Source organism: Muscardinus avellanarius (genome assembly GCF_963383645.1).
Source record: "Muscardinus avellanarius genome assembly, chromosome: 8".
NCBI lineage: Eukaryota > Metazoa > Chordata > Mammalia > Rodentia > Gliridae > Muscardinus > Muscardinus avellanarius.
Window position 1 is genome coordinate 82,781,997 of NC_137794.1, and position 15,263 is coordinate 82,797,259.

A 15,263-nucleotide genomic window follows, 5' to 3' on the forward strand; every position below is an offset into this window, starting at 1 on the left:
AAGGATGCTATCATGCAATATCAGTTTGAAGTAATTTTTTTTTCAAGGCAGCCATGCACTCAGTGCCTTTCTACCTACTATTTAAGGGATAATTTTACCCATAGGTAGAATGAGCAAGAGGTGAGATTGCCAGGCTGGGTCTGATTCAGGACATTAACTAGAAAAAAACATGCTAATGAACTTCTCTGTGACCTTTATGCAAAATCGAGTCTCCTTGTACTATCTAACCACCCAACTTCTAATGTCCAGTTGCTAGCTCAGTCTTTGCCTCATTGCAACAGGCTAGTTGTACCCATAGATGCAATAGCACTTAAGACCATCATGTTATAACTAAAGAAAAACAAGTTTATATATATGTATATATGTATAAATTTATATACATAATTTTTGGTGCATTGTAATCATATACCTTGATGAAGTTCAGGGTTATAGAGGCATACACGCACATAGCACTCTTTGAACACTCCCCCAATTCCCATCTCTCTGCTTCTCCCTCCCCACCTCCTGTGCTCAACACATTGATTGGCGTTGATAAGTTTGTGTATATTTTTAAGTCCTCCTTCAAATGTTTTTCTTGATGTTCAGAGCAAGCTAAAAATTCACAGTCACAAATTCTGAATCCTCATGAGCAATTTGGAGAATTTACTCTTTTATCTCTGAGTCTCCTTTCTCTGCTCCATTGCTTTCAGTCTTCCACAGAGATTTGTCTAATCCCTCTAGCATCCTAGGATGCACTATGAAATGCCAGCGATCTTCAGTCTTTCAAAAAGATTTCTGACCAAGGCCATCTGTTTGGCTTATTTCTTGATTCACTATTCCATGTTAGTAACCTATAGTACTTAAAAATATATAGAATATATTAAAACATTCTTAAAATTAATGCATAGTGAATTCCTTATTTTAAAATTGTATATGATCTATATGATGATTATAAAAGAAATGCATGTCCATTATAGAAAAAAGAAAATGAAAACAATAAAGAGAAAATATAAAATTTTTCATAATCCCACCAGTAGTTGTTATATCCCTCCATAATGCCAAAAAGTTACTTTTATAATATAGTTGTGTGTCTACCCATACATACCTTTCCCTATGTAAATAATTTTAATGCAAATGGATAGTTTTTGCACAACTTTTCTATGTCATATATCAACATCACATACATATTGTTTAAATATTCTCAAAAAGGACTACGAATACAATGCACCAATAAAAAAAATTTAAGAAAGCACTTTCAGTATATATAAGATTATATAACTTCTGAGAATTTATTACAGTAAGAACATTACTCTGACAGTAACAGTCGTCTGACATACCAGCATGCAAATTTCTTCTAATATATACTTTACATGAACACACCTACCTAATCACCAGTCTTACATATTTTAAAGTCTTCTTTATCGAAATGATTTTACATTTATTTAGTTAATATATTATCTTGGCATATTAAGCCCTCTGGAAAGGTGCAAAACTAGTCTTCTAAAATCAGCTATTTCATAAGGAGAGAATAATGGAATAGGTAACAAGCCATGCTTATGGATTTTCAGTTATGCTTTCTTTAAAAAATAAACAAAAGCAAATATTCTGCATCTTTTTCTTAGAGCCAACTCTTACAATGAATTAAGAAAATTTATTTTAAACACAGAAGCAACTGAAAGCACATTATAAAAGTATATCATAGAAAGAAATATAAATAACTTTTAAACTTGCTCATTTAGAAAATAAATCTCTGAGGTGGAGGTTTACCAGCCTGCTGCACTGCAACTTACCTTCAGGCCTCCCCTCTACTTCTCCCTCCCCTAACAAAGCCTCCTCACATAGCTAACTCTCAGACATTTCTCTGTTCCCATAATGGCAATAATCATTTTTCTTTGTAAGTTATTTTTTTCTTGTTTTTTTTTTCTTCTCTCTACTCCACTCCAATTCCATCAGGGAAAGCATAGCCCTTTCAGGTTGAATACTCAGCTTACTGTTGTTGTTGGAAAATCAAAAACTTTTGTTGGGTAAATTATTATACTTTAATAAGCATCACTGAATACTTAACAATAGTAGGAAAAAGAAAATTAACACTTGTCAAAATGCAGTAAGGGACCAAGCTCTCCGTTAAATCTTTAGAGACTTTATCATTTCATTTTTTCTGCATGTTTCCAACTCTAATTTAGATTTTTTCACATTTTCCTCCATAAATATGAGTTAATAATACCCACAGAAATTCACATATAATAATAAATTATATTTTGTATTTCATAATAAATTTTATAGAACTTTATGTATATACATACAGACAAATACTAAAGAACTTACTCATAAAAAAAAAAAATCGAGCTGAGTGTCGTGGCACATGCTTATAATCTCAGTACTTGAGAAGCTGAGAAAGGAGGATCACAGGTTCACGACCAGCATCAGATACTTAGTGAGGCCCTCTGCAACTCAGTGAGACCCTGCTCCAAAATAAAGAATAAAATATAAGGCTGGGGTGTAGCTCAGAGATAGAATCCCCCTGGCTTCAGTCCCCAGTAATACCAAAGACAAAAAATAAAATTAAAAAAAATCCAAACTCTAAAAAGTAAGTAACAGCAGGACATGGTGGCACACACACCTGTGATATCAGTATTTAGGAGGCTGTACAGGAGGATTGCAGGTTGGCATATATATGGCTAGCTCAGAGGTAGAGTGCCTCTGAGTTCAATACTCAATACTAAAAAAAAATAAAAATAAAAAGTATCTTCTAACTCCAAGAATCTCATTTATATTTCACATATGCTCTAGACACAGCTCAGAAATTTAGATGTGGTGCTTATAAATATGTATAAGGTATAATTAGCTAGGAAAATGCTGCTTCATCACCTGTCCTGATTCTGTTGATGTGCTTCAGTAACTTACTAAGCACTGTTGGAAAAGGGTCTCTCCAAATTCCAGTGAGCTGAAACAGTTCTGTTCATCCATAAGATGTTACTGTTTTCTATTCCCTTATCATATGAAAAGCCTGTCTCTGAAACCTGGACTGCTGGCAGATTGCTTATAACTGACAGTTGTATGCCATCAACTCTTTAATATTTTGGAAAGTGTCTGGAAACATTGAGGCCTGTCTTATCCTCTACATCTCTGAAATCCAAACTCTTCAATTCCACAGGCCTTGAATGAGGCTAATACTCTCTTTTCTGGCCTATCCTATTATAATAATCAATTGATGGCTTCTTTTCTGTCCAGTTCACCTTACTGGATCTTTCTTTTCTTATTTTCTCCTACTCTAATTTTTTTAATGTATTTGTTTGGTAATGGGGATTGAATCCAGAGGCATTCTACCTCTAAGCTACATCCCAAGCCCTCTTTACTTTTTTTATGTTGAAACAGAATCTCACTAAGTTACTGAGGTCTTGATAAGTTGTTGAAACTGACCTCAAATCAGCAATCGAGTTCTCAGCCTCCAGAGTACTGGGATTACAGACATGCACCACCACATCCTGCTTACTCTGAAGCTTATTTAGTGACTCCAAATTGCTTGTTGCCCAGTTTCCTTAACTAGGCATTTAAACCTTCTGGAAAATGACTGTGACTCACCTTCTATTAAGCTTTCCTTTCCCCAAATTGCCCTCCAAATACTACAGCCTGGCAGAACGGAAATACTTTTCTCCCGTTCACACTTGGAAAACTTCCTGTCTTTCTACTTTTTCTAACACGGTTTCTGATATCCCCCCCCCCTATAAACCATCTACTTCATATCTGATAAAAAAGTAGTTGACTAAGGATCCAGAGACAAATCAGTGGCTTCCTGAAAACCAGGAAAGACTAGATTCCTACAAATAAATGTAGGCAATATTAATACAAAACTAGACAGTAGTCAAGGGAATATCTCTCAGTAAATGATCTTCAGTAAAAGGCTCAGTCTTATTGCTAGATTAAGATGCAAGGGTGTAATAGAAGATCAGTAAGCTAAGAGTCGTTCATGCAGATGAGTATCATGAAAAAATTAGAAACATTACCAGCTGTTAATCTCAGGAATAAAAGAGCTGAAATCATTACAAATTCCATGGGTAGGAAAAGATACTAAAATTATTGTGAATAATTTTATGACAATAGTTTAACAATTTGAATGAAATGGACAAATTCTTTAGAAATTACAAACCACCATGCTCATCTACAAACAAAAATATCATCTGAAAAGATCTATATTAATTAGAGAATTGACTTTTTTCTTAAACACCTCCAAACACCTATGTACAAACACAAAATATATGCACAATTAGTTTCAATTGACTTCACTTGAGATTTTCATCAAAAAATTATCAAAGAAATCATAAATTTTTCCAGAAAATTGAGAAGAAAAAATATGTCATTCCCTTTTCTGAGGCCAGTATTACTTTTTTACTTATACTAGGCAAGGCTCTAAAAGGATATGCTAAAATTATTGACAAAGTTATAACAAAGCAAACACATCCACCTATTAAAGGATATACAATACCCCTATATAATTTCAGAAATGTAGGATTAACTTAGTATTGGAAAAATAAGTTAAGATATTTTATCATATTGATAAAGAAGGCAGTCATATAATAACTTCAATAAATGTAGAAAAAGTGACAAAATTCAACATCTATTTCTTAAAAAAACAACTCTCACATACTAAAATTATAAGGGAAATTGTCCACCTAATATTCATGAAGTTCTATTTATTTTTTTTTTTACAAAAACCTACAGTGAACATGATACTTAATAGTAAAAGAGTGAATACTTTCTTCTTATGATTAGGAAAAATGCAAGGATGTCTGCCCTTATCACTTTCAGATAACATTATACTGGAGATACTAGCCAGAACTTTAGGCAAGAAAAAAGAAATAAAGGCAAACAGACTGAAAGCAAAGTAAAACCGTCTTTATTCACAAATACCAGGGCAGTCTAAGCATTATAGCCAATAGGATCTATTTAAAAATGTTAGTAAAAATCATAAGCAACTTTACTAATGTTATAGAGTATGATGTAAATATACAAAAATCAACAATTTTATACCCTGTCAAAGAGAAATTAGAAGTTGAAAATAAAATAATATGGTTTACAATAGCATTAAGGTCATTACATAGAGCAGGGCATGGTGGTGCATGCTTGTAATCTCAGTATTTGGGAGGTGAAGAAAGAAGGATCACAGGATTGCAGTTAGCCTTATCAATTTAGCAAGGCTTTCTGTGACTTAATGAGGCTCTGTTTCAGAATAAAAGATAATATAGGATTGGGGTGAACCTCAGAGGTAAAATGCTTCTGGGTTCACAAAAAAAAGTAAAATAAAAAAGATCATTATATAGGGATAAATTTGATTAGAAATTCAAAGGACTCAAACACTGAATACTACTGAAAGAAAACAAAGACCTTAAATAAACCGAGACATACCATATTTATGGATTCAGAGAGCCATTATTCTTATAATGGCAATTTTGTATAAGTTAATATACAGATTCAATAAAATCCCAATAAAAATCCTAGCAAGCTTTCTTTATCTTTTAGTAATTTACATCTGTATTTTAGAATTTATACAAAACTAAAAATTTTCAAAAAATATAAACATTATATAAGCAGAAATAGAAATTTTACTTCTATTTCCTATCTAGAAATATATTATTAGAACAAAATAAGGAATTCATAAATAAATCCAGACATATGTGGTCAAGTGATTCCTGACAAAGTTACAAAAGCAATTATCTATTCAGCAAATGCTACTAGAGAATTTGGATATAGATGTGTAAAAAATAAACATAAATCTGTACCTTATACCACTATAAATAGGCCAAAATAGATCATGGGCCTAAATACAACACACACACACACACACACACACACACACACACACACACACCACACACAGACACACACACACACACACACACACACACACACATATATATATATATATATATATTTGTGGTACTGGGGTTCCTGGAAACCCTTCTACCTCTGGGCTACACTCCCAGACCTATTTTAAATTTTTTATTTGGACACAGGGTCTCTTAAGCTAGCGAGGCTGGCTTCGAACCAGCATGATCCTCCTGTCTCTGCCTCCCACGCTCGGAGCATAAACATATTTTTTAAATCTAAAACAATAAGAGAAATATTTGTGGTCTTGGGTAAAATTTTTGATGTAACAGTAAAATCCTGAACCTCAAATGAAAAATGAGTGAGTTTTCATTAAAACCTAAAATTTCTACATTACAAAAAACAATTTGTGAATACAAAAAGGCAACCCTCAAACTAGGAAAATATATTTCAATTATATTTGTGAGAAAGGATTTGTATATAATATAACATAAATATCCCTCAAAACTCAATTAGAACAATAAATAATTCAATAAAAAAATTTTAACAAAGGACATAAATAGATACTGCACCAAAGAAGATGGCAAATCAGCCCACTGAAAAAATACTCAACATTATTAGTCAACAGAAAAGGGCAAATTCAAACCAAAATTAAAGTCAGTTTTTAATTAAATTGTCATTTTAAAAGACTGACAATACCAAGTACTTGCAAGTATGTGGGCAAATGGGACTCCCAGAAATGGCTGGTGGAAATTTAAAATAATATAAACACTGTGGAAAACAGGTGGCAATTTCTTAAATATGTAAACATACACCAACTGTATATCCTAGCCATTGCACTCCTAGGTAGTCACTCCTAGAGATAGGAAGGCATATGTTCATATAAAGATTTGCACATAAATAATCATAGAGGCACTATTTAGTGTAGCCAAAGCTAAAACAACCAAATGTACATCAAGTGGTAAATACACAGATTAGGATATATCCATATGAAATACTATTTACCAATAAAAAGGGATCAAGTATTGATACATGTACAACACGGATAAGTGTAAAATTACATTGTGTAAAAAAAGCCATATACCTCCATCAAAGTACATACTAAGTGAATCAATTTAAATAAAATTCTATAAGATACAAACATATGTTGATGGAAATAAGAACAGCATTTGTCCAGGAACAGAGGGAAGATAAGCAGGCATAGAAAATTACATTCTCTACTTTAGAGTGATGGTTTGATGTGTATACAGATGTCAAAAGATCAAATTGTGAATTCTACAGCTCATTTTAGCCTGCCTCTATGTGATTCATCTGTCTCTCTCTCTCTCTCTCTCTCTCTCTCTCTCTCTCTCTCTCTCGCTCGCTCGCTCTCTCTCTCTCTCTCTCTCTCTCCCTCCCTCCCTCCCTCCCTCCCTCCCTCCCTCCCTCCCTTTTCCCTCCCTCCCTTCCCTTCCTTCCCTTGTCCTTTTAATTTTCTGTTTATTCATTTATTCATTCATTTATTCATTTTTTTGATACTGGATATCAAACCTAGGGTCATTCTACCTCTGAGCTATACTTCCAGCCATTTTTATTTTTTATTTTGAGGCAGGATCTCAATCAGTTGCTGAAAAGCTGGCTAAATGGCTATTGTTGGTTTCAAACCTGCAATCCTCCTATCCAGTCATCTAGGTATTAGAATTCCAGGCATGAATCAACATGTATGGCTTTTTCCTTTAATTTTCTTTGCATGGCAGATCAACTCTGTTTTTTGTTTTGTTTTGTTTTGTTTTAATGCATTATTTCACATTGCAAATCAAAGATTACCTTTAAAGTTATGATTTTAACAGTTGTCAGATGAGGTTCTTACAAAAGACATTCACACCTTGAGTCTGTAGAGAAAGTTGTTTTCTTTTTCTTTTCTTATTTTTGTTAAGGTTCTTCTAACATGAATGACATATTATTTTGATTCAGGATCATTGCCACAATAATAACGGCATCTATGGAGAAGTACTCTACCCTTATACACTTTATTCTCCTCCAAGTTGACTTGCATCCTAAGCTCTGAAAATTCTCCTCCCTACTTTTTAGAGTATTTTTTCTCTTTCCTAATTGCCAAACAGATTATCAGCTGCCACTTCTACTGTTTTTAATGTGGATATTTAGAGAATCTTTACACTTCCTCTCTTTATAAAACCCTATCTTTAATCTATTTCGATTAAGAAAACATATAACCAAGGAAGTAACAGTAGTGTATATAATGGAGCAAATATAGAAGGGTGAATGGGTAAACTGAGGCTTACTTTTTGAGTAAAATATATTTTGCTTGTGCTGTATTTTTATTTTTATTTTATTTTTATTCCTACTTTCTTTCCAAAAATAAATTTCACTTATGTGTCCTTACCAAATCTAATCCCCAAGATAAAGTGTGAGAATGAGAATTACTGTGTTCCCAGTAGAAGACACTGTCAATTTTCTATAAAATAACTTGCCAAGGTTGTCTTTCACAAAGTTCATCTCTTACTTATGTAGATGTTTCTAATATGTCCTTTTCAGATATAATATTGTAATCATTCTGTCTTATGAGCATTATCTAAATAAAGACAGAATAGCATGTTAAAATAAATATAATCACAGCAGTAACAAGTTCTGTCATCTTCCCTACTTTAAAGTTCAAATACAACGACCGATAAATATAATGTTATCATGACACAAATGCTTTGAAGAGCACCGTGTCTGGGATAAACTAAATTCAGAATGATCACTTCAACTGTAAGCATTTAGCATTCTTCAGTCTTTCTTATAACCTGAAATACTTTTTCAATTTAAAATTTACACATAAGAGCCTATATGATTTATAGCTCAGTATATATGTATTATATAATGATTGCTGAGGAGCAAATGCTATTAAAATGGATAACTAGACAGTCAAGTTAAATGATCCTTTTCCTATTCTATTATCTTTGTGTCACCTCTATTAATCTAAGCCTCAACAAATACGTCTTTGCTAGAAGATGATTGCGGCTCTGAGACTGTCATTTAGAAGTCTGTTTTGCTATGGTGCTTCCAGACTTATTTAAATAGGGAACAATGTTCTTTTTTATTTCAACACAGAGGGGATAGTAGAAATGGTCCCCACCCACCCCACTGGTAGAATAATAAAGAGTTAAAGTGAGTGAATGTTTTAATTCTTAATTTGCTAAACTTCTGCAATACTTTATAATACTGACAGCTATATCCTTCCAACTCTGCCAGCCACCATACACCAAGGTACTTCTGAGTCTCTTAATTTCCATAATATGTTCTCTTGGTTTTTCTTTTTCTTTCTGGAATCCCAGCCACCTGGAGAGCTCCCCCCCCCCCCCCCCCCGCTTACTCTACATGCCTCTTAAGCATTTCAATTCTAAGGATGTTGTTGTAGACCTTCTTGTCTCCCAAGAGTCTTCAGTTACCAAATGTGTGCTAAAAACTTACAAAAGTAATCTCTATATATGAACTGCCTTCCATATATTTCAACTTCATTATTCTATGGCTTTAGATACTTGACATCTCTTTTTCTGTCTACAGGCAACAAGTCCTCGGGGCTCACTAAAGGAAGATGCCAAAAGCTCTCTTCAAAAAAGCTTCAGGATTCTTAACGAGGCCAAGAAATTAGCTAATGATGTGAAAGGTTGGTGTGGCCATTGTTTATATATTATTCCAGTTAATTGCCCCGTAATCGGTAGGATATTCTATCGCACTACTGAAGAATGGAATTATTTCAGCAAGACTTTTATATTTATGATCTGTATATGATGTTAGTAAACTATCCATTTTTTATAACATTTTATCTTAATATTATTTTAAACTAAACATCATTTCCTAATTTTTAAAACTAATTCCTATATTATTACTTCACCGATATTTAAAGTATAGTACCTTTTAGCATGATACATTTTTATAAGTTTCAAAGTCTACTTCGATGTGTCTTTACAAATGAAAGTTACAAAACCATGGGTTAGGCATATATGGCATAAATGTCTGTGAAATTTTGAGGGTTTTTTTTTAGTAGGTTCTGAAAAGTTTTCAAATATAGGTTTAATGTTAAGAATGCATACTTTTTGTGTGTGTTACTAGGGATTGAACCCAAACAAATTCTACCTTTGAGTTACACACAAGGCTGATTTTATTTTTTATTTGGAAACAGGGTCTCATGAGTCTCACTACTTGCTGAGGCTATCATTGAACTGTTGATCCTCTTGTCTCAGCCTCCCAAATACTGGGATTACAGGTGTGCACTACCACATCTGGCTATGAAAATGTATTTAATATGGTTATTTTATCTATCATCTATCTATCTATCTATCTATCTCTCTATCTATCTCTCTATCATCTATCTACATGTATAAAATACTTGTTATGTCATTACATTTATTATTTCATCTGAGTATCACCTATTTCACTTTTAAGTGGTCTCCATTTCTCTGTTCAGTCTCATCCCTTACAGTTTTCTAGCTTGTATTCTTCTCTGCAACCTATCTAAATATTCATGACTCCTCCAAAGAGTACTACCAACCCAAGATTCCAGGTTTTCAGTGTTATTCTTTTCCTTGGAATGCTTCATCCTCCATTCCTCTTTATCTAAGTACCTCTTCTAGCTCTTCAAGATTTAGCTCAGATAACATCTTCTCCAGGAAACCTAACAGCCTATCCAATTTACATGCCCCTCTCTGTGCATAGGCCTCCTCAAAGACTTGTCAAACTACTAAAGATGTGGACTTTATACATTTTCTTCTACAGAAAAAGAGATTTTTTTTAAACTTTGAATTTCTAGTGTATGTCATGGACTAGCTTTGATTAGGAAATAATCATATATTTTAAAATAAAAGGCATATATATATATATTTTTTTTTTGTGTGTGTGTGTGTGTGTGGTACTGGGGTTCCTGGAAGCCCTTCTACCTCCAGGCTATACACCCAGACCTATTTTTACATTTTTATTTGGAAACAGGGTCTCCTAAGCCAACGCGCGTGGCTGGCTTCGAACCTGCGCGATCCTCCTGTCTCCGCCTCCCAAGCACAGGGATTACAAGCGTGCGCCACCACGCCCAGCTAAAAGGCTAATATTTTTAAAGGCATATATTTTAAAATAAAAGGCTTTTCCCAGAAAAAAAATGTTAAAAATAATTTATACTTAGCATGTTCTAAATTATTAAAGCTGGTTTTCCATGGTGACCAATATGGAATTACAAGGTCTATATCTATTATAGATGCTACAATGATATTAAAAAGCTTTGCCTGTGTGTTACAGGTAAAATAAAACTCCCTATTTATATAATCTTGTGTAGGTGATAGATCTTATTACAAAGAGTGACTATAAAGATCCAAAGTCTGTTTTCTGGTTAGACAAATGAAATTAATCCTATTACTTTGAGGCTGTTTCTTCCTATCTTTTCTTTCTTCCTACCTTTTACCAGGGCTGAGACTAAGAGTGAGTAAGTGATATGATTCAAGTAGAGGGACAGAGCCATTCTTTATTCAACATCTTAATCATGGATATTTGTTACATTTTGTGTGTGTGTGTGTGTGTGTGTGTGTGTGTGTGTGTGTACATGCGTGCCACTAGGGATTGAACCCAGGGGCATTCTTCCTCCATGATATACCTCCACTCCTTTTTACTTTTTATTTGCAAACAGGCTCTTGCTAAGTTGCTGAAGGCCTAGTTGCTGAATCTGGTTCAAACCTGTTATCCTCCAGTCTCCGTCTCCCAAGTACTTGATGCGCCACCACACTCAGCTTTTTACACTGCTTTTGATTTGGGGGTGCTTCTTTAAAGTCTATGCCTATTTATTCTATTTAACCCACCGGTCTCCTAGTCCTATCCTTCCATTTATAGCATTTAAAAAAGAGATCTAAGGACCGGATGATAGAATGGGTTACAAGACAGAAATGGTCATTAGTTTGAGTGTCTTTTTTTTGTACTTCAGATAGTACATTATTTAAAGTAATGAAACCCCACAAACTATTCAAGTAATAATTCTTCCAGAAAATCAAGCCAAGGCTATGACGGAGATGAGAATGTTTTCTTGCTACATTATGACATTTTCCCTGATTTGTGGCCAATTACACAGGTTATAAAATGGCTGTTAATCAGCAAAATGCCATATATTACCACCAGGAACTACTGAAATAGGCCCGACAGAGCAAAACTCTTGACAGTAGCTATTAAAACAGAGATTTAGTCATTTCTCTCTCTATGGTGCCTGGAGTTAGAAGGAATAAAAATGGCGGGGCCAGTATACCCTCCATATTTCTAATTTGTTGCTTGGTTCAATTCAGCACAATTCAGTCAGTTCCCGAGGTTTAGTCACGAATGACTTACTGCTGCTCCCTGCCATTTTTATGCTGTCCTTGCCTTGAGGGAGTCTGAACTTGCCAGCAGCAATTTGTTTTGCTTTTTAATGTGTGAATATACATCTGTTAAAAGTAAATTTGCCCTTGTGTGTGTTTGAGCTTTGAAGCCGTCTACACTGTGCTGATTGAATGTCTGTGGAGCCCAAAATCATTTTGGTGATGGATATGAGGCCTGATGTCAACTGATGATTGAAAGCGTTAGAGGATGGATTAAAACCAGGCAACTTAATACTACTTTACAGATAAACAAGAAGTTTTGTCAATAAAATAGTCAGCCGAGGTTCTCATAGAACTTATACAGGGCAAAGAATAAAGTAGTGGATCATGTATCAGGAGTCTGAGAATACTAAGATCTTAAAGTTTTATACCTTATTTTATTCAGAGTAATATTTCATTTTATTTATTTTCTAATTTATTCCTAATTTATGTGTCTGACCAAAGTAAGTGAAATTGTTTAATTACTTAGGAAAAATATTTACATAAAGTGGATAACATATGAAATAAAATGATCTCTTCCCAAGCCAGAGAATAATAATATATGTATTGTTTGACATATGACACTGTCCAACACACAGAACAGAACAAAGCCTTATTCTAATTGTTAGTGTTTATCAAGCCAATTCGATGCTTTCCTTCTATACTATGGCACTCCAACCACTTGGGCATTCTGTCCACATAAGTATATCAGAAAGATTCAGAAATCATGGGTATAAAACACAATTACTTATCTGTTGAGATTCTATGTCATCAGTTTATATGACAAAATGAAATTAATAGAAATATTTCACTGCTGTTAAACCAAAGCATGATTTGGGTGTTAAATTTTTATGAAAGCACTCTCATATTACTGAATATTTATTCCTTTTGAATTTACATACTACTGTTGGCCTGGAACAGCCTTTCCATAGGTGAGCCACAGAAAGACAAATAAAGTCTGCTCCATTGACAAACCCCAATTTTACACAAAATAGGTGAAATCAAGTCTGGGTCTCCTGGCATAACATATTTTCTCATCTTTTCCCATTGAAATTATTGATACCTCATATATCATTTTAATTGCTTCATTGGAGTATGAACCGTGCGTGAAAAACCAGATTATAAATCCCAGATAAACTTGAGTTAGGAGGAAAAGCAAAAATTGACAAACAGGGAGGCATTGGAGCTACTAGAAAAATCTTCCTTAAGAGTGAGACTTAAGGCCAAGCGTGGTGGTGCATGCTTGTAATCCCTGTGCTTGGGAGGCAGAGACAGGACGATCGCGCAGGTTGGAAGCCAGCTGTGCGCGCTGGCTTAGGAGACCCTGTTTCCAAATAAAAATGTAAAAATAGGTCTGGGAGTGTAGCCCAGAGGTAGAAGGGCTTCCAGGAACCCCAGTACCACCAAAAAAAAAAAAAAAAGTGAGACTTAGCATATTGCACCCTACCTACCTTGTGGTCAGGGGAAGAGAAACGAACCTTTAGAACATCCCTCTGTGCCATCAGAGCAAAATACAAAGGCTTACACAATATTTGCAGGTAAGTTTGCCTAGACCAAAAATAAACATGAATGCCTTCAAGAGGCTGGCAGATAACACAATGATGGTGGGGCCTGTGTTAAACCAGAGATACTTTCTTCTGTAAAGACCTTTGAATTCAGTTTCCTTGCTGGCCAAGACAAAACAAGCCTTCAGGCTAATAGGTATCAAATGTGGTCAGGAATCATGTGTCTGGTTTTTTACTTCCTCATTCCATTAGCTGCTGAGGGGACTTCTAGTCCTATATCCTAATTCTTTAGAGATCATGCCACCAGACAAGTACTCCTTTTCCCCTTTCTGGAGGTGCCTCCTATGATCCTCTAATGGTAGGAAGAGCAAAAGTAGTTGACACTAGAGTGTAAGTGCCTGTCAAGCACTGAACCCATCTCAACCTACTTTGACCACTCTACTTCATCAATGAGTCCTTTAGAAGTAAAAAATATATAAACATTGACATAAATGTATGTCAGTTTGTTTGGGTGATCAAGATTTTATTTCATAAGGAACAAAACTAAACACTGGATTTAACAGTATTGTTTTAATTAAAAAACAAAGAATAAAGAAGGAGAAAGCATAGATGACCAAATAAGGGGACCTAACTGAGGGAAATGGGAGGGGGTAAGAGGGAAATTCCCTAATGTACCTGAGGTACATTCACGAACATATAAAAGTCAGTCACTAAGCCAAACATGAGAAGGAGGAAAGGGTGAGGGAATGGAGTGGGACTTGGGGAAGAGCTAAATAAGTAATGTGTACATGTATGTCTCTACCATCTTGTACCCCATTAACATGTATGACTACAGTGCACCAATAAGAAAAAATAAAATAAGAAACAAGAACTAGACTAAGATTTTGATGAGACATACATTTGAAATTTTCTGCTTGGTTTAAGAAGCATTCTCTGGAGTAGAGAGATGCTTAAAGAAGCAGAAGTTCCCATCTAATTCTCCTGGAGGAAAACCATTAGAAACCTTGCCATTGAGTTCTCTAGTTTATCATGAGAACTGATTTTCAACTTCATGAGTACTAATTTGGGAAGGTTCCACATATCTAAAGAATGATAAAATAATATACTGTGTGCATTCATATCATATGTTTCACATGCAACATATAATTTTAAAAGTTTATATGTATATAAGTATATAGTTTTAAATATGTTGGGTGAATGTAAAGAAGCTGGCTTGTTCAGTACCAATACTGGACAGACTTAACCTCCTCTGTGAGTAAGATAAATGTGGTTTATACATCCTTCTTTCCACTAATATAATCTCTAAGAAGCTGAGTGAAAGACAAGTTTTGAAGTCTTAATATGAATTAATTGCCTTAAAGAAAGATTAACCTGTGCCGATAGCACTAAAACTTTAGAGTAAGATCAGAATATTAAGGATTTTGTATTAGCTTCTCTGGCCCACATTTCAATTTGGAATTTTAAGTAATGGATAATTGTGTTTTAAAGCACATTCAGAGGGAAAAAATATAAAACATACACCAAAAGAAATTTAATTATAGTATATCCCTTGACTTGACAGTGTATAAATATATTACATATATTTATGTAATAATGATTTGAACAAGCT

The 15,263-nt window shown here is 34.3% G+C and overlaps 1 protein-coding gene across 2 annotated transcripts in view; it reads left to right on the forward strand.

Annotated features, from left to right (window-relative positions):
* The window catches only part of LAMA2 (laminin subunit alpha 2), a gene marked incomplete at both ends in the record, with an annotated part of 652,317 nt that overhangs the window by 548,536 nt on the left and 88,518 nt on the right, over window positions 1-15,263 (forward strand). For both annotated transcript variants that reach the window (XM_080699817.1, XM_080699818.1), the window contains one exon: window positions 9,349-9,451. In XM_080699817.1, coding sequence (XP_080555943.1) covers window positions 9,349-9,451 — 103 coding nt within the window. The remainder of the gene's footprint in view (window positions 1-9,348; window positions 9,452-15,263) is intronic.